The sequence below is a fragment of the Panulirus ornatus genome, chromosome 23 (genome assembly GCF_036320965.1).
Source record: "Panulirus ornatus isolate Po-2019 chromosome 23, ASM3632096v1, whole genome shotgun sequence".
NCBI classification, from domain to species: Eukaryota; Metazoa; Arthropoda; class Malacostraca; order Decapoda; family Palinuridae; genus Panulirus; species Panulirus ornatus.
The window spans coordinates 4,483,430-4,509,977 of NC_092246.1; the positions used below are offsets into that span (position 1 = coordinate 4,483,430).

Genomic DNA, 26,548 nt, shown 5'->3' on the forward strand with positions numbered 1-26,548 from the left:
TTTTCTACTAAAGTTTATTAATAAACTTTCACAAATATTATTCATGATGGTCTTTAAGGAATGTAATCATCACAGGTGCCAGGTGAAACAATAAATGCAACTAAGCCCTTACTTTTTTCTTTTGCTTTAATCTTAAGAACAAAAACTTACGAGCTTGGACAAGTGACCTGAAGTTTCTTATAATGAAATCTAACATTCTCTTTAAAATCACATTTTTGACATACAACCTGAGCCACACAACAGATAATACTTTCAATTTGTTTATTATAAAATAAATTATGAGCACTATGAAACTATACTGTGTCATGACTGTGTTTGTATATCAAGCCAACTCAAACAAATCAGAAAAATTATGTTAAGGATTACTTAGTAAAATCAACATAATTATGACATTACCAAATTGGTGTAATATGTTTTTGAGCCTTTTATGTATTCAAAGTAAATAAGTATAAAAAATACAATGCTAAACTTACAGAAGGATAAAACGCAATCCCAAAGATGTAGGACAAAAAAATTGTAACAAAATAGGTCTTGAGCTAATATGGACCTTGCGTTAAAAAACTGACACACAATATGATGTCTTGGTGGACGTCATAACACAAGATAACAAAACTGATGTCAAATATGATCAGAAAGTAAAATACATGAATTTTTAAAATTCATGAATAATCATTATTCTACAAAAAGAATAATATTGTACAAAATGTTTATGATAAATTACACGGGTCCCTACAATTCCGTATGAGTGTATTCCGAGCTCTCATCTTCATTTATTTCTTCTGGTTTGGTACATACTGCTGGGGTTCTTAAAAAGAACAAATATTCACATCTGTTTGGTTCTGTGACTCCTGTAAGCTTTGTTTCAGTCCCACAGTATATCTTAACCTGCAATAATAAGCATGAATTATGTATATAGAAAAAATTCAACTGAACCAAAAGTTGTAAAATTGATAAACTTTTCCATGAACACTTACATCCAATACCATTTAGCATTTAAACTTTATTCAAACAAGTGACCTATCACTTTCATGGTAAAACTTATTTTCTAGTGTCCCACAGCATTATTAGCAAATATCTAATCATCTTTGTAGGTAGTAACTAGTGGGCAGCCAATGACCAAGGAGGTATATTACCAGCACTACCCATCTGGGTATCAGGAGGGTTAGTGATGGCTGTGTAGAGAACCAGCACTTCAGTGGTTATCAAGCTGCACTCTTCTTACCCAGGTAGATATCTTTTCTTTCTGCCTCACACAAACATGCAATCTCTCTTTGTCACATATAACCCTTGACAATACTCATCTCACACAGCTCATTCTTTATAACTAAATTTTCCTGCAGTGAGCAGTATGCACTATCCCTGCCTTTTAGAAAAATGGTAAGAGCAATAGACAGAAGTAGTAGGTAGACATATTTAGGCAGGAGTATTAGGTAGAAATAGTAGGAAGGAACACTAAAAAGGAACATCAGGTAGTAGCAGTCAGTAGAAACATTAGGCAGGAGCCTCTGCAAACACTTGAGCTACATTTACCCTCTGCCATTGGCCTTTAAATGATGAGGCACTAAAGGCTTAGAAACAGCATTGGAGTTCAATAGTTATGGAGACCCCTTTAAGGGCTTTCTAGGAGGGAACAGGCATCAGAGATATAGATGGATAAACAGACAAAAGTTTCAGGAATATTTTCTGTCTGAATACAGTTATTTACAAAATTCAAACAAACTAAATATAGGATTTGAAGTTACCTATTCACTGAACAGCCACTTCTAAGAATCATTAACTGAATGTAAATAGTTTAAAAAATTTAAAGTTTGAATGTCAAAATACAGTAATAACTTCAGCATTACTTAATTGGGTAATTACTGCAATGAACACAGTCTCTAAGCTGACTTAGAGTCTTCCACAGAAATACGTGTAACACGGAAAAAATCATAAATGGTTCTAATTCATAAGTTCCTAAAACTACTAAAACATGTCTACGTGTAGGAAGAGAGGAAAGTGATTGGTTCTCAGTGAATGTTGGTTTGTGGCAGGGGTGCGTGATGTCTCCATGGTTGTTTAATTTGTTTATGGATGAGGTCGTTAGGGAGGTGAATGCAAGAGTCTTGAAAAGAGGGGCAAGTATGCAGTCTGTTGTGGATGAGAGAGCTTGGGAAGTGAGTCAGTTGTTGTTCGCTGATGATACAGCGCTGGTGGCTGATTCGGGTGAGAAACTGTAGAAGCTGGTGACTGAGCTTGCTAAAGTGTGTGAAAGAAGAAAGCTGAGAGTAAATGTGAATAAGAGCAAGGTTATTAGGTACAGTAAGGTTGAGGGACAAGTCAATCAGGAGAAAAGTTTGAATGGAGAAAAACTGGAGGAAGTGAATTGTTTTAGATATCTGGTAGTGGATTTGGCAGCAGAGGGAACCATGGAAGCAGAAGTGAATCATAGGGTGGGAGAGGGGGCAAAAGTTCTGGGAGCGTCGAAAAATGTGTGGAAGTCGAGAACGTTATCTTGGAAAGCAAAAATGGGTATGTTTGAAGGAATAGTGGTTCCAACAATGTTATATGGTTGCAAGGCATGGGCTATAGATAGTTGTGTGCAGGAGGGTGGATGTGCTGGAAATGAGATGTTTGAGGACAATATGTGGTGTGAAGTGGTTTGATCAAGTAAGTAATGAAAGGGTAAGAGAGATGTGTGGTAATAAAAAGTGTGTGGTTGAGAGAGCAGAAGAGGGTGTTTTGAAACGGTTTGGTCACATGGAGAGAATGAGTGAGGAAAGATTGACCAAGAGGATATATGTGTCAGAAGTGGAGGGAACGAGGAGAAGTAGGAGACCAAATCAGAGGTGGAAAGATGGAGTGAAAAAGATTTTGAGTGATCAGGGCCTGAACATGCAGGAGGGTGAAAGGCATGCAAGAAATAGAGTGAACTGGAACGATGTGGTTTACCGGGGTTGAAGTGCTGTCAATGGATTGAACCAGGGCATGTGAAGCATCTGGGGTAAACCATGGAAAGTTTTGTGTGGCCTGGATGTGGAAAGGGAGCTGTGCATTATACATGACAGCTAGATTGAGTGTGAACGAATGAGGCCTTTGTTGTCTTTTCCTAGCGCTACCTTGCGCACATACGGGGGGAGGGGGTAGTCATTTCATGTGTGGCGGGGTGGCGACAGGAATGAATAAGGGTAGACAGTATGAATTATGTACATGTGTATATATGTATATGTCTGTATGTGTATATATATGTATACGTTGAGATGTATAGGTATGTATATGTGCGTGTGTGAACGTGTATGTATATACATGTGTATGTGGGTGGGTTGGGCCATTCTTTCATCTGTTTCCTTGCGCTACCCGCTAATGCGGGAGACAGCGACAAAGTATAATAAATAAGAATAAATAAATGAAAATACATATCAAAAGGAGGAAACAGGAGTCAAGCAGGGTGTGCTCATCCCCCTCAAAGGTTCATATTGGGGTGTGTGAATGGTTGTGGATGTAACCTAAATACATCCCATTCCTCACCCACTCCCCAAGCATCATTTGCTTTCACCTTTTGCCACTCTACACTCAATCTCTCCAGATACTTCCTTACACAAGTCTCTTTTCTAAGCTCACTTACTCTCACCACTCTCTTCTTTTATGAATACCTCTTACAAATCTTCAACTTCACAAGACAGTGATCAGACATCCCACCAGCTGCCCCTCTCAGCACATAAACATCCAAAAGTCTCTCTTTTACATGCCTATCAATTAACAGGTAATCTAATAATGCACTTTGATCATCTCTCCTATTCACACATATACTTGTGTATAGCTCTCTTTTTAAACCAAGTATTCCCAATCATCAGTCTATTTCAAGCATACAAATCCATAAGCTCTTCACCATTTCTATTCACAACAGTAAGTACCCCATGTACACCAATCATACCCTCAACTGCCACATTACTCACCTTCACATTTAAATCACCCATCACTAATACCCAGCCTTGTGCACCAAAACTGCTGACACACTCACTCAGCTGCTCCCAAAACACTTCCCTCTCAAGGTCTTTCTTCTCCCGAACAGGAGCATAAGCACCAATAATCACCCATCTCTCACCATCCACTTTCAGTTTTACCCACATTAATCTAGAATTTACTTCCTTACACAGTATCACACACTCCCACAACCCCTGCTTCAGGAGTAGTGCTACTCCTTCCTTAGCTCTTGTCCTCTTATCAAACCCTGACTACTCCCAAGATGTTTCCAAATTATTCTTCCCCTTTACCCTTGAGCTTCATTTCACTCAGAGCCAGAATATCCAGGATTCTTTCCTTAAACATACTTGGTAAGACAAGTAAATAGCAGATTCTCAAATCTACCAAAATTGGCACACAAAATATCTACAGAGCCAAAGTCATTGGGTTAAAGAGCACATTTAACTACAACCAGAAGTATGGTTCATTAATATTAAGAAAGCATCTACCAGTCAGAGGTGGTTAATCTACTACAAGTAACTTACATCTGCTGATCTTGTGGGCCCATTCCAACAAGCTTGACCATTGGAATAAAGCATTCTACTGTATCTGTTTTCTTCAGGTCCACTCCACTCACCCCACTGACCCAGTCGTGTTTCACCATGACCTGATTTGGGCTTCTGAATAGCCTGCAACAATGTATGGACAATTAACTGAAAGCATGATTTTCCAAACACAACGAATAATTGTGGTGTTTTTGAGTGGATTCTGCATAAAGTCCTCTATTTTGCATAGGAAGTATAACATACTGGCTTTAGAATGGTTAAATGTACTACATGTTCTGTACAATAGGTTCATTCTGGAGTAAACATCTTGAATCACAATAAAACTTCTGTCATACCAGTTTCATTATAAATATGCCTTATTCTGGGCTTTTAACCTTGTTTCCCATCAATCAGAATACCAAACATAAAGTATTCAAACAAATTCATTCTGTATACATAAAAAATATATATATTCAATCATTCAAAAGAAATGAGAAAAAAAAAATAATTCATTAAAATCTTCAATGTTTCTTAGGTAACAGAAAAATGCTATGGGCTGGGTGTAAAAAAGAAAAAAGAAATTAATGCCTCTGGCCCTTTGGTAAGTTATGAATGATCTATCTAAAAAAAGTATCTTTAAAGAATGTTCATTATAGCTGTCAAAGTTATGAACTAATAATGAACCCACCTTATCAAACGGACATAAGCGGTAGGTGTATTCTCTATCTGTATACTCATAACAGTTTCCTTCTAAGACCCTGAATTCTTCTTCTGGGCCATAATCCTTCTCTTGAGATTCTTCAAGAGATCGAAGTTCCCTTACCAAGTCTCGAACACGCCTGTCAGCTTCATCAAACTGTTCACGAGCTTCATTGGCAACTATTTGTTTGAATAGACAGAGAAGTAAAAAACAAAGAGACATATCATGAATGTATTTTACAAGATATTTCTGATTATGGAAATTCCGGTAATATTCAAGCATAATGTATAAGGACATAATGTATAAAGACATGTGATAAAATTAAGAAGTGATGTTACACAATACTGCAGCACTAATCATGAAAAAAAATTTAATACAATCTTTCACATTAATTACTGAACTATCATAAGTATAAACCTAACAGACTTACTATCAACAAGTTTTTGGGTATCTTCATCATATTTTGGCTCTTCCTCCTCCTCCTTTTGCTCATCTTCCTTTAAAATATCCTCATGGTCCTCATCATGTAATTCATAGTCCTCTTCATCCTCATCAGTGTCATCCTGATATATTTAAGCATAAGAACAAAGTATAATTTAAAGTTAAACACATCATTCACTAATAAATAAGTATGCTGAATCATATGTATATAAGGTCTATGGTAGGGGTGGGTGATATCAACAAGGTCTGTGGTTGAGGTACTGAAAGTGGATGCAAGAGTTTCAGAGGGAGGGCCAGGTCTGCAATCTGTAAGGGGTTGGGATACATGGGAAGTGAGTCACTTACTATTTGCAGATGACACTACACTAGCGGCAGTTTTGGGTGAGAAACTGCAGCAGATGGTTTTTGAGTTTGGGAGAGAGTGGGAAAGGAGAAAGTTGAGAGTAAATGTGACTAAAAGAAAGGTGAAGAGAAAGAGGTTATTTAAAGTGTGAGTCTGAATGAAGAGAACAAGGAGGAAGTGGACTGTTGGAGGATATGGACTGTTTTGGATAGCTGAGATTTGAAAAGGAAGCAAATGGGACCATAGAAGCTGAAGTGAGCTATAAGGTGGTTGAGGGGTGTTTGAGGGGTGTGGTTCTGAGTGCACTAAGGAATGTGTGGAGAGGTCAAAGATGGCTATGTCTGAGGGTACAGTAGTCCCATTTATGTTGTATGGATGTCAGGCTAGGGCCATAAATGACAAAGTATGGAAGATGGTGAAAATGCTGGAAATGAAATGGTTGAAGACAACATGTGATGTGAGGAGGGTTAGTAAAAGTACATATGAGGTGGTTGGACATGGTGTGCTGAAATGGTTGAGACACATGGAAAGAATGATTAAGAGGGAATGGATGGAAAAAGGAAGAGGTGTAAAATAAGGAGGTAAAAGGAGGAGGTGAAAGAGGTTCAAAGTGTTATGGGCCTCCATATATAGAGGATGAGAGGATCAGATGTATGCTTTGAAGAATGTATGTGAGAAATACCTAAAAAACAGATGGATTTGTTTGTAGCATTTATGGATCTGGAGAAGGCATATGATATGGCTGACAGAGATGCTCTGTGGAAGGTATTGAGAGTATATGGTGTGGGAGGTAAGTTGCTAGAAGCAGTGAAAAGTTTTTATTGATGTAAAGCATGTGTACGAGTAGCAAGAGAAGAAAGTGATTGGTTCCCAGTGAATGTTGGTTTGCGGCAGAGGTGCATGATGTCTCCGTGGTTGTTCAATTTGTTTATGGATGGGGTTGTTAGGGAGGTGAATGCAAGAGTTTTGGAGAGAGGGGCAAGTATGCAGTCTGTTGTAGATGAGAGGGCTTGGGAAGTGAGTCAGCTGTTGTTCACTGATGATGCAGCACTGGTGGCTGATTCGGGTATGAAACTGCAGAAGCTGGTGACTGAGTCTGGTAAAGTGTGTGAAAGAAGAAAGCTAAGAGTAAATGTGAATAAGAGCAAGATTATTAGGTTTAGTAAGGTTGAGGGACAAGTTAATTGGGAGGTAAGTTTGAATGGAGAAAAACTGGAGGAAGTGAAGTGTCTTAGATATCTGGGAGTGGATTTAGCAGCAGACGGAACCACAGAAGCGGAAGTGAGTCACAGGGTGGGGGAGGGGGTGAAGGTTCTGGGAGCATTGAAGAATGTGTGAAAGGCGAGAACATTATCTAGGAGAGCAAAAATGGGTATGTTTGAAGGAAGAGTTCCAACGATGTTATATGGTTCCAAGGCATGGGCTATAGATAGGGTTGTGCGGAGGAGGGTGGATGTGTTGGAAATGATATGTTTGAGGACAATATGTGGTGTGAGGTGGTTTGATAGAGTAAGTAATGAAAGGGTAAGAGAGATATGTGGTAATAAAAAGAGTGTGGTTGAGAGAGCAGAAGAGGGTGCATTGAAATGGTATGGTCACATGGAGAGAATGAGTGAGGAAAGATTGACAAAGAGAAAGAGGATATACGTGTCAGGGTTGGAGGGAACGAGAAGAAGTGAGAGACCCAACTGGAGGTGCTGTCAACGGATTGAACCAGGCCATGTGAAGCATCTAGGGTAAAGCACGAAAAGTATTGTGGAGCCTGGATGTGGAAAGGGAGCTGTGGTTTCGGTGCATTACACATGACAGCTAGAGACTGAGTGTGAACGAATGTGGCCTTTGTTGTCTTTTCCTAGCGCTACCTCGCGTACGTGCGGGGGAGGGGGTTGTCATTTCATGTGTGGCAGGGTGGCGACGGGAATGAATAAAGGCAGCAAGTATGAATTATGTACATGCGTATATATGTATATGTCTGTGTATGTGTGTATGTATATACAATATATGTATACGTTAAAATGTACAGGTATGTATATGCGCGTGTGTGGACGTGTATGTATATACATGTGTATGTGGGTGGGTTGGGCCATTCTTCGTCTGTTTCCTTGCACTTCCTTGCAAACGCGTGAGACTGCGACAAAATATAATTATAATAATATTTTTTGACACATATTTGCCATTTCCCACATTAGTAAGGTAGCGTTAAGAACAGAGGACTGAGCCTTATAGGGAATATCCTCACTTGGCCACCTTCTCTGCTCCTTCTTTTGGAAAATTAAAAACAGGATTGTGTAAGTAATAAAAGGGTAAGAGAGAGGTGTGGTAATAAGGAGAGTATGACTGAAAGAGCTGAATTGGGTGTGCTGAAATGGTTTGGACATATGGATAGAATGAGTGAGGATAGGTTGACAGGGGACATGCTGTCAAGGGAATGAACCAGGGCATTTGAAGCAGCTGGAGGAAACCATGGAAAGGTCTGTGGGGTCTGGTTAAGAATAAGGGGCTGTGGTTTTGATGTACTACACATGAGAGCTAGAATATGAATGTGAGCAATTATGGCCTTTCCGTGTCTGTTCCTGGAGCTATCTTGCTAACACAGGAAACAGTAAACAAATACAAAAAAATAATATTAATAATAACAATATATGCAAAAAGCTTATTAAATGTCTGAAGAGCAAAAGAAAATATTTGAGTAAAACGTAATGAAATACATTTGAAGGGTGACAGGAAATGACATATCAATGTATAAACAACTGTGTGTCTTACTATACAAGCTGGTGCTTCTAAATGCTTCCTGAAGGTATTTTTTACTTAAGACACTTAAAACATACAAACAAAAATTGAATCCCATGATTTGCAATCTTGTTAAAAAGATTCCCTAACAGCAGAAAGTAATACTTAGATTTGAAAGGACTTTAACACGCCAATTCATTTGCAGGAAAATTAAGTCCTCATATATCAATTAGATAGTGTCTCACATTCCAGCTGGGAATGTGAAAAGGCATCACTTTCATAATTTTTTTGCTCTCAAAGGAATACAATCATATTTGTCAAAGGTGACAGGACAAACAATTACCATGATCTACAGTGTTGCTCCAACAGTGTGATGATTTCTTATAACCATCACAGCTTTCCACAGCTTAAATGTATATTTTTATGTCATGCACAAGAAGCCTTGCTTTATGAACCAGTAAGACCAAGGTGAATGTGCTTTGATTGTTTGAAGTCATGCATGTATAGCAAATGCAAAAAAGCCATATTTCCCAAAATGAAAATTTATCTTAATACATATATATATATATATATATATATATATATATATATATATGTAAAAAAGTTAAGATTTTTCAAGACATCAATCATGCACTAAGCATTAGCACCCCTCACCGACATGAGCTCCCAGTTAGCCCTGGAGTTAACGTAGCGTGATATCTGGTTTGCAGTGACAATGAGAAAGTTTCATCAGATTAGTTTTTTATTTTTCAATTTACTTTCTTAATGCATAAATATGCAACCCTTATAAAATACTGCTTACTTTAGTGACAAAAATGATATATCTCTCTACTCAGTAACCATACAGGAACAAATTATGGTATTATATTCTTCCATAAAAAAGGTCATAAATCAACTTTTAAGACCCTGAGAGAGAAAACAGTGTGCAGAGACTTACACTCCGGTGTGTGAGTCTATTATTCAACAACTTATGCATGTCCAATGCACTCTGTGGTAAATACATACCCTAATGGCTAAGGACTAAAAGGTCATCCAAAATGCATGTAACATGTCAGTAACTCAAATACAAATGTGCAGCTCTGTCCTACATCAAATCCATTTGCCACCATCTCATTTATTGAATACTAAGATAACAGAAAGCCGAGGTGGTTCGGAGCAATACCTCAGTCTGATGAACCACACAGGCATATCTTCTATTAAAACTTTTTCTCTAACAGTCACTGTCTGTCAGGGGCCTACATGCAATGGTAAATCTCTGTCATGGGGCAGCAGAGCCTTTGCAATCAAATGGTACAGGAAGATAACAATCATTTCCTTGGAACCTCATTCATACACCACATGAAACTGTTCCTCTAGCTGACCCAGGGTAAATAGAATGATCTAAAAACAAAATATCAGAAAAACACCTAGAGGAACCAATTAATTTGAAGATAATACTCTCAAGAGACCAGGCAATTTTTCAAAAATATTCCTTGAGACATGTTTAACATTCTGTTTCTTGCATTTTTACAGAATTATTCTACAATAAAGAACATGGGCTTCTATGGTGTAAGTGGTAAGTGATGCCACCTATGATTTATGCACCAATCCACCCAAATGTGAATCCTGGGCAAGCTAGTCAGACTACAACCAAACTGCTCATCTTCAACTCTGGGCTAATCATTTAATGGGTACCTGACTTATACTAGGGCATACAGCCCAATATCAGCCAAAATGGTCATCCTCCCGTCAGGGAAGATTTGATAAATGGGTACCTGACTTAGAATGGGATTATATATATATATATACAGGTACACTAACGAATTTCTGGCAACTGATGGTTTGGTAACTCCTTTAGTCTGGACAAAATTACATGAGGGAACTTGAAATTACTGCAGCCACCAGACTAGTTTACTAGGCGAACACAGACGGCGTTGTGTGTAGGGCGCGCTTATTTACATTCTTTACACTGCACTCGTTGGTGGTGATGCTGCAATTCTGTGAGCTTATTTTGTTTAAATTTAACCCTAGCTATGGCTTCTAAGACATATGAAAGTGTCAGTCGTGTTGTCAAATGTAAACACCAGTCCAGATCAATCCAAGATAAAGTAGAACTGTTGAAAAAAAAAATGGACGGTGGTGTTTTGGTGCATAGGCTGTGTGACATCTACAGTATTGGTTCATCAACTGTTTATGATATAAAGAAGCAAAGGGAGAAAATATTGAAATTCTATGCTGAGAGCAATTCCAAGAAGCAAATGACAATTAGAAAAACTATGAAAGATGGTAAGAGCACTAAGCACGATCGAGTGATGATGGAATGATTTTGAGAGTGTCAGAGTGATGGAGTGGGCTTGTCAGGTAGCATGATAATGAACCAGGATAAGCTGTTCCATGAAGAACTTAAATTACAACATGAGCGTAACTATAGTGAAGGACGACTTCACAGATACAAGAAGCGTCATGGAATTTCCATGAATAAAGTGTGCAGAGAAAAGCGGTCTGCTAACCAGGAAGGACCTGCCAAGTACATGGATTAACTTGCGAAACTCGTAGGTGACAAGCATCTCAGTCCTAATCAGGTGTATAATGTATTTCATTTATTCATTCAGTTTACATGTAACATTTGTTTAATTTAAATTTCTAGCAGTCCATGGTATACTTTAAACACATAGGAGATGTATAATAAGTGGGTTAAAGGGTACAACACGACCATGTTTGGTCCGGTGAAATGGTTAATCCGGCCAGGCTTTGGAACCAAGAGTGCCGGAAAATCAGTGGTGTACCTGTATATATATCTTTTCTTTTTCATACATATTTGCCATTTTCAAAGTTAGCAAGGTAGTGTTAAGAACAGAAGACTGAGCCTTTGAGGGAAAAATCCTCATTTGGCTATCTGTTCCTTGTTTTGGAAAAGAAAAAACTGGAAGGATGGATTTCCAGCCCCCTCCTCCCATCCCTTTAGTCGCCTTCTACGACACGCAAGGAATACGTGGGAAGAATTCTTTCTCTCCTATCCCCAGGGATACAGATGAAGACTGGCTCATCCACACACATATACATATCAACATATACATACACATACAGACATATACTTACATACACATGTACATATTCATACTTGCTTGCCTTCAATCCATTACCTGTGCCACCCTGCCCCACGAGGAAACAGCATCACTGTCCCCTGTTTCAGCAAAGCAGCACCAGGAACACAAACAAAGGTCACATTCGTTCACACTCAGTCTCTAGCTGTTGTGAGTAATACACCAAAACCACAGCTCCCTATCCACATTCAGGCCTCACAGACCTTTCCATGGTTTACTCCAAATGTTTCACATACTCTGGTTCAGTTCATTTTCAGCACATTGGCCCTGGTATACCACATTGTTCTAATTCACCCTATTCCATGCATACCTCTCACCCTCCAGTATGTTCAGCCCCCAATCATCACTCAAAATCTTTCTCACTCCATCCTTCAACCTCCAATTTGGTCTCCTGCTTCTCCTTGTTCCTTCCATCTCTAACACACATATCCTTTTTGTCAACCTTTCCTCACTCATTCTCTCCATGTGTCCAAATCATTTCAACACACTCTCTTCTGCTCTCTCAACCACACTCTTTTTATCATCATACATATCTCTTACTCTTTCATTACTTACTGGATCAAACCACCTTACACAACATATTGTCATTAAACACTTCATTTCCAACACATCTACCCTCCTCTGTACAACCCTATCTATTGCCCATGACTAGCAAACATATTATATTGTTGGAACTGCTATTCCTTCAAACATATCCATTTTTGCTCTCTGAGATTTACTTCTGCTTCCATGGTTCCATTTGCTGCTAAGTCCACTCCCAGATATCTAAACCACTTCACTTCCTCCAGTTTTTCTCTATTCAAACTCACATCCTAACTAACTTGTCCTTCAACCCTGCTGAACCTAATAACATTGCTCTTATTCACAATTACTCACAACTTTCTCCTTTCACACACTTTTCCAAACTCAATAACTAACTTCTGCAGTTTCTCACTCGAATCAGCCAACAGTGCTGTATCATTGGCAAACAACAACTGACTCACTTCCCAGGTCCTTTCATCCCCAACAGACCACATACTCACCCCTCTCTCCAAAACCTTTGCATTTACCTCCCTAACCACCCCATCCATAAACAAATTATACAACCATGGTGATGTCACATGCAACTGCCACAGACCAATCTTCTCTTGGAAATATTCACTCTCATTTCTTCCTACTCATACACATGCCCTACACCACTGATAAAAACATCTCACTGGCTCTAGCAGTTTTCTTCCCACAAATTATATATTCTCAAGTCCACCACAAGGAATCTCTGTCAACCCTATCATGTTTTCTCCAGGTCCATAAATGCCACATACAAATCCATCTGTTTCTCTGAGTATTTCTAACACATATTCTTTAAAATAAACACCTGATCCATATATCCTATACCACTATTGAAACCACACTACTCCAACCCAGTCTAATACTCTGTAAATGCCTTCAGCCTGACAATCAATACCCTCCCAAACAACCTACCTGGTACACTAAATGAACTTATACCTCTGTAGTTTAACACTCACCTTTATCCCCCTTGACTTGAAGCAATAGGACTAAACCTGGATTCTGCCAATCCTCAGGCACCTCATCATGATCTATACATACAATGAAAATCCTAATTAACTAATCAACAACACAGTCATCACCTTTCTTAAGGAATTCAACTGAAATACCATCCATTCTAGTCTCCTTGCCACATTTCATTTTATGGAAGGCTTTCATCACCTCTTCTGTCTTTACGAAACCACTTTCCATGACTCACATTGCATACCACCCTCACCAAAACGCCCTACATCTGCCACTCTTATCATTATACACATTCAATAGTCCTTCAGAATACTAACTCCATCTCTTCCTCATTTCATCACTACCTGTGCTAATTCCCCTTTTGCCCCCTTCACCCATGCTCCTATTTGTTAAGTTGTTTTCCAAACATTTTTACCTCCTTCCAAAATATCTTACTCTTCCTAAAGTTTACTGATACTCGCTCACCCCAAATCTCATTTGCACTCTTTTTTAACCCCTGTACCTTCCTCTGACCTCCTGCTGCTTTCTCTTATACATTCTCCAAACATTTGCACTCCTTCCCCATTTAGTACAGCCCATACACCACTCTATTTCCTTTCCCAAGCAACTCTACTTCTTCATCTCACCTTTCACTACTCTTTCTAATCTGCTCATCTCCCACATTCTGCATGTCACATGCATCTCTCACACATGCCAGCACTGCTTCTTTAAATTCCTCCCATTCCTAACCTACTCTCCCTGCTTCATTTACTCTCACAATTTGTCAGTCTAATCTCAATCGCTCCAGGTGTTTCTTCATACAAGTCTCTTTTCCAAGCTCACTTACTCTCACCAATATTGATTCCTCTTTCCCGAAAAACTCTAATCTTTATCCTTACCTCGACCAGACAGTGATCAGACATCCCACTAACTGCACCCCTCAGCACATTTGTATCTAAAAGTCTCTCCTTCACAAGCCTATCAATTCATATGTAATGCAATTATGCCCACTGACCATCTCTCCTAATGACATACGCATACTTGCTTATGTTCCTCCCTTTTAAGTAGGTATATCCAATCAACAGTTTTTTCAGCAAACATCATCAAAAGCTGTTCATCATTTCCATTCATAATACTGAATACCCATGCCCCCCAATTCTTTTATGCTTACAGCATTCAGTGGGCCATGCCATTCCTGGTACCATAAAAAAAACTTGAGTTAATCCTCTCTGGGTCATTCTAATTTTTTTTCTGATGATACAGAGTCATTCAAATTACTCTTAATGTAAAAATGATGTAAGATGAGAAAAATTATGTTCAGGTAAGGCCCAAGAAGATTATTAACTATTAACCATGCTACCGCTACATCACATGCTCAAAAAATGCACATGTACCTTCATATGCCTGGAAAACACTTCATGCCTAAAGAAAATTGAAATGATATAATCCATGAGATAAAAGCATTCCTACTGCATTACTTGGTCAGAAAACACTATAAAATGACAAAAGTGTGCATAAAAATTACCATGTTTAAGTTACAGTCCAAAGTTCGACAAGTAAAAAAAGTATACAAAGCTCACCATCAAAAATAACCACAGCATCACTTAGTTTACCACTCTAAGTCAGAAGAAAGTTTCTCCTTATTTCTGTATCCTAAAATCTTTCAATAACGTTGGACAATATTGCACATTAAATATGGATGAGTTACCTTCCACTCCTTGGGAAGAAAAGAAATGCAAATTCAAATCAATAAATACCTGAAACTTTACTGAATAACCTCTTCCTTACTTTATCTTAAGTTACTGTGCATATTTCTTTTGCAAGAGCACATCTTTGCAGATTCAAATCAAAGATAATCAAAATATCAGAAATCTACACATTTTGTGCAGAAAGCCAGTACTGTACAAGCAAAGCATAATAGAACCCCAAAGCAAAGCAAGGAAATGAGATATGATCAAGCAAGAAAAGATAAACCATGCAATCAAACATGTACCTCAGGGTCCAAGTTTGAGTCAAAATCTTCTAGCTCCTCTTCCTCTTCTGCTTCATAGGTGTCCTGTGAGGAAATACCTCATCAAGCAGATGCTACATTTGGCAAAACACAGTGCCAAATGAATGCAGGCATTCATCAAAAATTATTCTATTGGAATTTGCCATTATTCAATGTGATATCAAGGATATTAATGGAACATGTAGTATCAGTTCAAATCTAGCAAGATGGATTTAGCAGGTTACTATCATAACAAAACAAGTCAATATGGCTAGGACAATCTACCATGCAATGTAGTGAACTACATTAAAAAAGGGCTTCTGAGGCTGATTGATAATGACTTACAAGTAGGTTACAAAGGACAATTAAGTGCTACTACAATATCAAACCAATATACGACTGTTGTGAATTGTACTATACCACATGAATCACAAAGTTTCTTGAACATGGTGCTTTGAACAGGGATTCCTCTGATTGATTAATTGCCAATACCCTGAAGAAAAGTCTTGGAAGATGGCTCACATTGTTGGGTAATAATATATTTTCAGATCAGAATATTGGCTTTAAACATAATCATACAATCACAATGTAATAATAATAATAATAATAATAATAATAATAATAATAATAATAATAATAATAAAAATTAAAGTACAAATGTTTTTACTAGAGAACTAGGAAATATGGGGAAAATACACCATAAGCTGCAACAAAAAATAAAATTCAAATGTCAAAAAGTATCAAGCTCAGTTCACTGTATAAGGTTCACTTAACCAGTAATTCCATTTGAAATATTCACTAAACACATAGTATCCAACCCACTACTTTCCACTGGGCCCTGATCAGTCAAAAGCAGAGTTCAACCCTTGCTGGTAGTATCAACAAGCTAAGCTCACCCACATTGTTATTTCACTGCTTTTACTTCTAAGTAATGGAAAATGCAAACAAATGAGAAAGTAGGTGAGTTAAATACCTTTATCTTTCTACCTTACGCATACCATGACAGAAGGAAGTTTCTTTCTATCAAAACTACTTTTCTGTAATGGGAATTTTAGCCAGGAGTGACAGCTTCCTAAACAGACGGACACCAAACAGAAGTAAAAGCATGATAACTTTTTAGAAAAAATCAAACATAAAACAAATAGCTATGGAAAGTATAATTCAAAAAAAAAAAAAAAAAAGGCAGAAGACAAACTTTTCTGAAATGAAAACTCAAAGAAACAGGACGTTTTGTGCAAAACTAATAATGAATCTGCATAAACTAAGTAAGATGCTGAAGATGCATGGGTTAATACAAACTAACTTACTAAAAATGAAGAAAATTCAACATTTTGATCTGAAAGCATTAAAATACTTATTTATACAAGCCTGTTCCCACTTACAGTGAGAGAATGAAGTGAGAGTTTCTATTGTCTATTTGAGTAACTGGCAAATAATTATGGTCGGATTTTTTTGCAATCCAGAAATAATCTCATGAGTACCTGGTGCCCAATTTTGAAAGTCACATTCAAAAGCAATGATTTTATTCTCCATCTATCAATCTGTAAGATCAACTATCAAGTCCATAAAACCATTTGCAGAATTAGGTCCATAACGCCAGATCTCAGAGGTATCAAAGGGCTGGGATGCTATATTCAACGAAAGGCTTGATATGAGAAATATTCTTTATCTGTTCTCTGTACCCCAGCCTAAATGTTTACTATTCTTATTAATAAACTCCAAGTCTAATTTCTTCTGGGTGTATCATCAATGCCCCTAAACTTTTTTCTGTTCTTTTCTAAGTCGCCTAACTGGATGATGATTCTTCAAAATTCTAATTTTCTTGCAGCACTGCATTTACTAAAACTGTCACATCTTTCAGCTCTTTGTAAAGGAAAAAACAATAAAAGAATCCACTTATATTAATAATGAGTTTCTAAATAATAATATTAAATTATCAAAACCAACTTTAGCTATAATGTTTACTGTCAATTCCATTAACAAAATGGATCAGTACATACAGCCTTAACTTACAAACAACCATTACTAAAATCTAAATGATGCAGCATTTACATGTGAGGAATTTCTTTTTGGTGCATTTAATAAGCATAACAGGTTTATGCAATCCCTGAGTAATCTATCAAGATAGGATTCATCAAATTCTAAAAATGGGTTCTGCCTATAAGATGTAGAAAGTGAGAGAATATGTCACACTGCAAATGCTGTTGAAATGTAATTCACCCTCTGAACTTGCCAAGCCACACTCATCAACCTGCTAAGCTGTAGCTAATTCCATATAAAAATGAGACCATAGGCTAGTGCTGCGTGAACAAAAAGACTAAACTGTAAGTGGCAGCCCTCTGCACCATCGATTCATCTGCAACAACCCATCTCATGTCAGGGAAAGATGCTCAGGCATTATTCCCTACCAACACAAGGAAAAAGAGGTAAATAATGTTTTCTAATTAAATTTCAAACGTCATAGTTACTGATATGTGATTACTAACATAAGTGCTTCAATCTCTTCACTGCAGGTTGTTTATGAAAATATCTAGTACAGATATGAAAAGTTGAAATAGTTTATATAGTCTTGACAAAAATGAAAATTTTCGGGAAAAACAGTCATCATGGCAGAAAACTACAACTAACTATTGTGTCCCAAGTACAGTTAATGTTTTAAATGCAAAATTCTGTAAATACACAGAGATCACAAACAAGTGCACAAATGACAAGTGGAATATAAATACTGATATGCCCCTAATGGAAGCAAAATTTATAAATGCTTGTCTCTACCTTATCAATGGCTGTCAACATTGGGGTGTTCATGATAACTATATCTTAGTCTAATGGTACCTGATCTTGCAAAGCTATAAAAGCCAAAATTTGCAGCTTTTCTAATTCAGTGCTACATCAAAGGTCAGGTTTTGTTGATTCTACTTAAGATCTGATACTAATCTCTAGGTTAAACTGGATTCTATCCTTAAAACAATCTTTTTTGCTTTATATGCAGCTTGATACAAAATGTAACAGGAACCAGAAGTAAATAAAATATGCTCATCATAACTAATTAGGTATACAATGTTTAATAGTACACAACAAAAAAAGCACACCATTTTTCTTATATTGAATGATACAGCACAGGCAAACCATGCTCCAATCATGGCCATCTTTGGTGAAAAGAAAATAGGGTATGAGAAAATGAATGAAGAAATTAATTGGAGTTTCTCTGGTGTCTGCAGACATGACTTTTACAGGCAGAAAGGTTACATGAAGCAGGAAAGATAAAAGAAAGAAGTAGCCAGTCTCCACACAAAAACTATGGAATGCAGCTTCCAAACACATGCCATGGGTCCAAAATAATACCCATAAAACAGAGAGCGAGCAGTAACATCACAGTGAACTTCAAAGGGATGGTTGGTGAAAAGTGACACCTAGAGAATTAATAAAACAAAGCTTTCAGTTCAACTCTTACTAAGAAAGGAATAGAAGAACCTCCTTACCCAAGCAACTAAACATGAAATGACTGTTAACAGAAAAATAATTACATCACCCATACAACAACCCCAGCTGTTGAGAAGTAAACTTTGGGATATTGACTATGTAGGGTTTCCGGAAAGACTGGATGCTTTGGTTATGCCCAACATGTTTTATGTAATTGCAGGGTTGAACTGTAGTGTTTCAAAACTGAACTGAAGGAAGCAAGTGACAATTAGTATGTGATGAGTTGGAATGTTGTTTAACACAAAATGAATCTAATAGAGATGCTGCACAAGTCCAAATTACAAGATGAGGTTTATCCAAGGGCAAGAGGGTAAATGTGTATCAGAATGAAATGGAGAGGGGAGAAAAAGTGAGCTGAAGTGTCTAGAGTAGAACCATCAGTATAAGAGCGACCAGGGTTAAAAGTTGATGAAGGGTCATTCAAGAAAAGAAGAGAGAGTAAGTGATAGGACAGAATGCTGTGGGACACCACTGCTGAGAGGAATGACAAGGATTGACAAGATAAAGGACACCACTGCTGAGAGGAATGACAAGGATTGACAAGATAAAGGCAATGTATCAAAGACTTGAGCTAAGCCGAAGAGCCAAAGAAAATGAAGTTCAGCAAGCAAAACCTAATGACACGCCATGTCAAAAATTTTGAATGTGTCAAGGGCCTTGTTAAAAGATTTACTAAAATCTATGAAAGAGGATGAAAAGAGGCGAGTCCCACTGGAGATACCACCAAAATATGTTGCACTGCTGAAGACATATTGATGACCAGAAAGAAGGAAATGAGATTCTGAGTGTCTGAGAAGGTGGGAGATAAGGAGGGTATCAAAATCTTTGGAAATATCAGTAAAGAGCCATAGTTGTAAGGGTTAAAATCACTGTCTTTCTCAAGGATGGGCTGCACTTAGGCAAGCTTCCAAAGAGAAGTCAAGGTTTTTACAAAGAGATGAAAGAGGCAAGCAGTGATGAGCGCTAGCTCATAGGTGCTCCCTTAGAGCTTGAGGAATTATGACATCGAGGACCATATGTCTTGCCCACATGAAGCTGGAGAGTTCTCATAAGACCTTGCAATATCTAATGCTAAACCACGAGACTAAGAAAATCTATCTGCAAATGACCCATCAAACCTCATCCATAATTTCAAAACTTAGTTACTGAAATGATATGGACTATGGATTGACAAATACCAGTGATTATTATTGTACAGTTTCTACTCAGGGTCCAAAATTTTCCAGCCAATATCTGTGATAGCTTAAATGCTATCAAATATTATGAACATCCCAAATATACAGAGCTACAGCCTTGCAGAACCACATCCTCCGTTACATTCATTTTGTAAAGTTACCTCATCATCAAATACAGGTGGAGGTGGAGTGAGACCTTCCTCTAGTGGGGCAGGGGTAGTTGTAGGAGGGGTGAACATTCTTTTGTCCATAAGATACACCGGTCGCATCATTAGCCATCCTGATGTAATGAAGGTTTCCAATGACATGCTATCTTCCTGTTTCAGGTAGAACTGTTGAGGGAAAGTAAAAACCTGTTTTATGGATGGCTTCTTAGGACATACTTTTTTTCCTTTACAAATAGTTCTTAATGGAAGACATTAATAAATCTCACCACTTTAACTTCCAACAAACACATCAATATTACAGCACAGTGATTCACGCTGGACTTCTGCTTTATGTCACAATCTTGGCATGAGTGTGGAGATTCTTCTCCATCAATCAAGTCTCCAGTATCCCCTTACTCTATCCTACCACCTTACCTTAAGTCTATATGTAAATCTCAGTTCTTAATCTCTTACTACATTACAGTTTCTCATTCTTTCTAATACCTTCTGGGATCTTTGGAACTCTTTCCATATAGCCTGAAAAAACAAATTCATTAACTGTATGAATGAAAGAATGTAGGTTTTTAAGAATGTAAAACCATTTCCTAACTGAAGGCTGAGCCTTATGAGCATTTGAAAGGTCACTTGCATGTGGGGGTTAAAATAGTAAATTTAAGCCTAAAAATGAGTTGAATGCTTGTTTACAGTGGCTCAAGCAACCATACGGAAAATCTCTCAGGCCTAAGATATCACACTGCAGGTGATGTAGTGGACTACACAAATCATCTACTGATCACTGGCATCTGCTTCAGGACTGTCATTGTTCAGAATCATGAAATGGCTCTTCAAAAAGAAAAACGGGAAGGACGGAAAGGAAAAGTAAATGGATGCTCAAATGGTTCAGCCTTCAGTTGACAAATTGATTTTTAATCTTCAAAACCTACATACTGCACATACAGACAAGAGCCCTAAGAGCACCATCATATAAAAGGAGAGACAAGAAACAAAATAAAGAGTTCAACCTTACTGCTGAATTGCCTTCCACTCTAGAGCTTTGGAAAAGTCTCATGGGAAATCACATAACAGATATCTTTCTTTAGCAAGAACCTGAGCAGCGTAGCATATCTACCCAGTGGACGAAGGTGTCCCTGCTCTTTACACCAACCTGTGAACTTGGGGCCTAAGACTTAACATCTCTGGGAATATTGCCCAAGACATGACAAAACTGCAGGTTCAGCTGAATAACTGCTTACCATATATATTTAAGCAGAGTACTTTGTACCTGATATCAAGGCATCTAATTCTTCTTTATTTTTTAATTTGAGCAAATTCATAACAATTACTCAATTCTTTGAGAGCCTAAAATGCAGTAACAGCCACAGGTCAAACATCATACCTGCATACCTGAGAGCTGTCACCGTTTAAAACACTTGCACACATTTAAGAACAATATATCAAACCACAGTTATATGTCATAAGGAGGAACACAGTGAAAGCAGTCCCCAAAAGAAAGTACAGTGAGTTTATCACAAAAATAGTAAAAGTAGGGGTTAGCACCACTGGCCTATCTTAAGTCATCTGCTGCATCAACAGCCATGGTCACTAGAGGCCAACAGCACCATGAGAGTAAAACAGTGAGCCTCAGCCAAGAAAAACAACAAATGTAACCATGGCAGCACCTGTGCTTGCTAATCATCCCTCCACATTTAAGGTTCATATATTTCCTCTGGAATACTGCAGGTACTTTCGAGTAATATTTCCACTAAAGGTGATATACCTCCATTAAACATCAAAATGTCTAAATCATGTCAAAAGGAAAAACGCACCCAAAACAGAACATATTGGCTTAGCAAACCAAAACAAGACTCATCACTGCTTTGTTGTGGCAAGTAACATCACTATGGATAGCTGATGTCAGCTATGTCTAGATCCATAGCATTCCTAAGAATAAACAGAATAAAGTATGTAAAACAGGCATCTTTTATATTTACACGAAATAAAAATGTGACAGATCAAACACTGAGAGGAACAGGTACCACGGAGATAACAAGCAATACATCAGGTCACAGCCAGTCAAATAAGTGAAATGGCTGGGGCCTTGATGTCTTCTGCTATGTCACTTATGCTGTGACAAAACAGAGCTTGGCAGGCTCCTCTAATGTTAATTTAGTCAATGTGAATAAGCAATCATTGACCTAATATGCTTTATGTTCATTGAAGGTAAATTGAAGATTTACCCATTTCAGTGGGTAAAACATGTTTTAAGCCCTCACATGCAAGTGTTCCCCATGTACTCTTAGGGCTCTGGTTGAGTGGGAGAAAAATTAAATTGTAAAGACCAGTTATATACAACACGGGGAAGATTCATAAACTTACCCTTGCTTCTTCCTCAGAAACCTGCCCATCCCTATTTGTGTCAAATGTCTGGCGAGACTGCAGTTCTTCAACTGTTAGGACTCCATCACCATTATTATCAATGTGAGCAAAAGCTTCCCTAGCCTCAGCCTCATCCTTTGCCTTCTTATCGGCATCAATTTTTGCCTTCCTCTCTTCTTCAACGGCTTGGTATTTCTCCAATGCTATTTTTTCTGGTTCTTCTGCAGTCTTCTTGACCTCTTCTTTTTCATTGCGAACAGCTTCTGCTTCCTCCTTCTCCTTCTTTAATTCTTCTATCTTACCCTAAAAACAGATTCAAGTCTTAACATCAAGTAAGTGATTATGTAAATATTAATCTTTTTAATGCTTTTTCAAACTATATTTTGCTCATTTTGTTCACAATCATCAAACCTTCAGAGTAAAACTAGTAAAACTATCTATTCAACTCCCATAAAATAACCCGATGAAGCACATTACAGCTCCATAAAAATCAATACATATTCCTATGAGGATTGACAATAAACGTACCAATTATGCATACAAAGATTAACCACAGATGCATAAACTTCCACTGTAGTACAAGATTAAGCCTAATTTTTCAAGCATCATTTTCCTAAATGCCCTCAAATCTCAGCAACTTGATTGCTGAGTCTATCCTCACCACAGTGGGTTCTCTCCCTCTCTATCTCTCATACTCCCTACCATACTATTATAAATCTTCATTTGTCATGAATCCTAATTCCCTTATCTTCTTCATGTGATTCTAGCCGTACAAATTCATAAAGCCACACTTCTTCCTCAACTTTAATTTCACTCAATCTGTTTCAAAGCTCAAATCATACTGTGCAACTTAACAGCCACTGTTATTTACATTAATTATGCATAAGCATTATGTGAAAATATCTATCTCTGGCAAAGAATGAAGAAACTTTGTACCTTAAGGGGTACAGTTTCTTCATTGTCTGCCAGAGCTGATTTACCACAGTAGCCCTAACACATGAAGTACTTCTAACCCAAAATAATGACATACAGTACTTTTACCAAATAACCCTAAACTTCCTCATGAAGTGCCACTGAAAAATAAGCCACCACAAACCATATCCCTACACAGGACAGCTATGAAAATCCTATAGATCAACACTAAAACATTCCACACCCATTTTTTCAATCCCAATGACAACCTCAGTTCAAACCTTTACAATATCTGTCAACTGGAACTGATAACATATCAAAATTCTCTATAATTATAAACTCTCCGGTCCAAATGTGATTACAAACACTTACAGATACCTTAACCAATCTGGGTTACAGAATAAAATCTCAAAGAAGTAGACACTAACTAATGGTGTAACTGTCCTGAAATCCTCAAAACCACCCAACTCCCCAATCTCCCATCACCCTATATAGCTGCAGTCATCAGAATGCAAAATCCCTGAAAAATTGATCCATAACAAAATCAACCAAAATACCCACTTTCACCCAAAGAGCAAATCTATAGACCCAGTCAATCCCTAGAGCAGTGCACACATACCTTACATAACGCTTCCTAGATGGCCTCAACCAATCACACCCCCAATCCAACACAGTACTGGTAGCAATAAATATTATCAAAGTAACTGACGCCATCCTCACAAAACCAGATTTCTGAGGCCATCTTTCAGTAATAAAAAATTGTTATCAAACTTCACTGCTGTCTGCCAAGCCATGGTTATTCTAAATGGATTCATCTCCAAAATCCTCAAGATCCACAATGAAACTTCATAGGTCATACTTAATTCTCCTACCTTTTTAAATCTCTTCTTACATGATATCCCATCACACTGGCTAACAAACATGAATTTCCCGACTTCTAAAGTCACGAGAACTGAGTTCCTAAAGAGTGCGAATGAAAACAGCAGGTAGCTAAACTAACAATTACTTAAGCTACATCACTGTATCTGATTGTGGCAGGTTTATTTATGAACACCAACCTCAGCCTCCTTTTTTATTTTACGCCCATCTTCAATCATTGACTGTCGCAGGTGATATCCTTTCATTCTTTCTTCTCGCTGTTTGGCTGCTTCTTCTCGTGCTGCCCGACCTAACTCACGACAGGTATCAACACAGTTGGAGCTAGAAGCATATTCATCTGAAGCATCACAACAATCACATACACCATCGTTGACTCTTGAGGACGGAATGTTCAGAGGAACGTGGCCAGCATTGGTACAGTGGAAGAACCCTGACATTAAAATATTTCTTTAATGCCCAGACCATAAATAATACTTAAAGAAAAATAGGAAGAGCATATTAAAATTTAGCAAATTAGATATCATGAAAATTTTTATCGTATAAAAATGTACTGCCTGAAAATCTTCATTAAACTTTGCATGGACATGCTGGAGAAAGAAGCATGCATATATGCAAATCAAATTGGAATACAACACCTTCAAAATCTTACCATTAGGGCATGCAGCAGTTCCAGGTTCATCACTACCATCTTGACAGTCACAATAATCATCGTTTACATAGGAGAATGGAATAGTCCCAGAACCATCAAGGCAATTAAAGTCTCGTGTTGGATCATAAAATGATGCCTCTGAAATGGTAATCTTCATGTGACATCCATTTGTCTAAAAATAATTGCAGGAAAATCGGAAAAAAATCTATGATTCATGAGCGTGACATGTGTTCAATACAAATGGGCAACCTTAATTAGCACCTACAGTTTAATGTGTAAATCATCTTCATGATATTAAGCAATCAAGGTTATGGTGAGTTGGGGCAAACTTGTATTAGATCATCAACTTCCAACAGATAGCTAAACCCAAAGAATGTCATGTTATTCTAATCCTACAAAAAAAAAAAAAAAATACTGCAGTGGGGAGGGCTAGGAAGATCAAGGAAAATGTGGGGATCAATTATGCAAATGTAAAACATGTCTAGAAATCAGATGCCCCTAACAAGTCGGGAAAAGTCTTTAATGTGCTAAGTTCCACCTAACACATCTTTACAAGTTTAACTGTACTAAGGAGACCATGACAACATAAACAAACCTGCACTAAAACACTGAAAAAGGAGTATATTATGTCCTACAGAGAACAAAACGTTTGGTTTACACAAGTGCTCTATATCTTTTACTTCTGTTTAACATTATGTAATTACTCCTTAAAAGCTCTGCCCATTTACGTAATGAAATATGGAAAAAATCAATCTATAATACTAAAGGACTGTCTAAAATTATGGTTCTAACTGTAAATTTGTATAATACCATTATCAATAGTTTAGATACAATTGGCACGGGTTAATCATGCATTTACACTTGCATAGAGGACAAGGACACATAATCTTATTATAGAAAATACTTAAATAAAAGGTAATTCGAAGTCTCACAAGACAGTAATGTAATTCACCACTTCCTCCTCCTCCTCCATGAAAGATAACGGGCAAGAATTACCTCGTCCTAATTACACGTGGCAACAATCTGCCGCTGAATCACTCTCAGTGACTAGGTCATCATCCCACTGTAACCAGGACTGTCTCTAAATGAACCATGCACATGACAGACGATGCCTAACCCACATGAAGATCATGGGGACAGGTGACATCCGTCAAACCCTGAGACGAAGGTGTACCCTTAAAAAATGAAAAAGGTGCCATAACTCACTGGATAGCACCACCCCTCGTGGTCTGAGCACCTCGGCCGCCCTGACCACCGCCCCAGACACCACACAGAATAAAGAGAAGGCTAAAACGCTCTTCATGTCGCCCTTGGAAGCAGAGAGGGAGTCTCACATGCACACACCGGCGCCACTAAGACACAGACATCAGCTGGCCCGCTTGTGTTTACGTCGCGCTGGATCTCGGCCATTGGCTGGTGACATCATCACAGAGAACGGACCGCCGTTTTCTGTTACGATGAGGGTGACCACTCCTTTTTCTAAGGTTTCTTCCATTATATCTGTTTTCCTTTTACTTGCTTATATCCCCACTTTGTGCGAGGAGGCTTGTTGGGTGGGAGGATCATAAGTGTCATTTGCATACATACAAGAGTCCAGAAGAGATGTATGATTTGTGGAAACCAAAGCCAAGCCCCATTAACTTCTCTGTGATCTCGGCTTATGTAATTTTCT

At 37.9% G+C, this 26,548-nt stretch overlaps 1 protein-coding gene across 3 annotated transcripts; it reads right to left on the reverse strand.

Moving 5' to 3' along the window:
* GCS2beta (glucosidase 2 subunit beta) lies at nucleotides 1-26,291 on the reverse strand. 3 transcript variants are annotated; one of them, XM_071676450.1, is made up of 10 exons: nucleotides 26,083-26,291; nucleotides 24,877-25,014; nucleotides 24,407-24,657; nucleotides 22,437-22,739; nucleotides 20,076-20,246; nucleotides 15,263-15,325; nucleotides 5,615-5,747; nucleotides 5,173-5,363; nucleotides 4,485-4,628; nucleotides 1-885 (listed from the first exon to the last, which is right to left on the reverse strand). In XM_071676450.1, exons 1-10 carry the CDS (start codon nucleotides 26,177-26,179, stop codon nucleotides 730-732), a joined length of 1,647 nt encoding a protein of 548 aa, XP_071532551.1. In that variant the 5' UTR covers nucleotides 26,180-26,291; the 3' UTR covers nucleotides 1-729. The 3 variants fall into 3 exon arrangements, with proteins under 3 accessions (XP_071532551.1, XP_071532552.1, XP_071532553.1); XM_071676451.1 differs by lacking the exon at nucleotides 15,263-15,325 and having other exon boundaries at nucleotides 26,083-26,290; XM_071676452.1 differs by lacking the exons at nucleotides 15,263-15,325; nucleotides 20,076-20,246.
* Nucleotides 26,292-26,548: the final 257 nt, after the last annotated feature.

Bases quoted from the DNA above. Each gene is read 5' to 3' on its own strand.
- GCS2beta (XM_071676450.1), bottom strand. From the start codon at position 26,179: ATGAAGAGCGTTTTAGCCTTCTCTTTATTCTGTGTGGTGTCTGGGGCG. The intron at 24,658-24,876 runs GTAAGATTTTGA...TTTTAATGTCAG, and splicing joins AACTGCTGCATGCCCTAATG to GGTTCTTCCACTGTACCAAT. The intron at 20,247-22,436 runs GTAAGTTTATGA...TTCCCTCAACAG, and splicing joins TTTCTGAGGAAGAAGCAAGG to TTCTACCTGAAACAGGAAGA.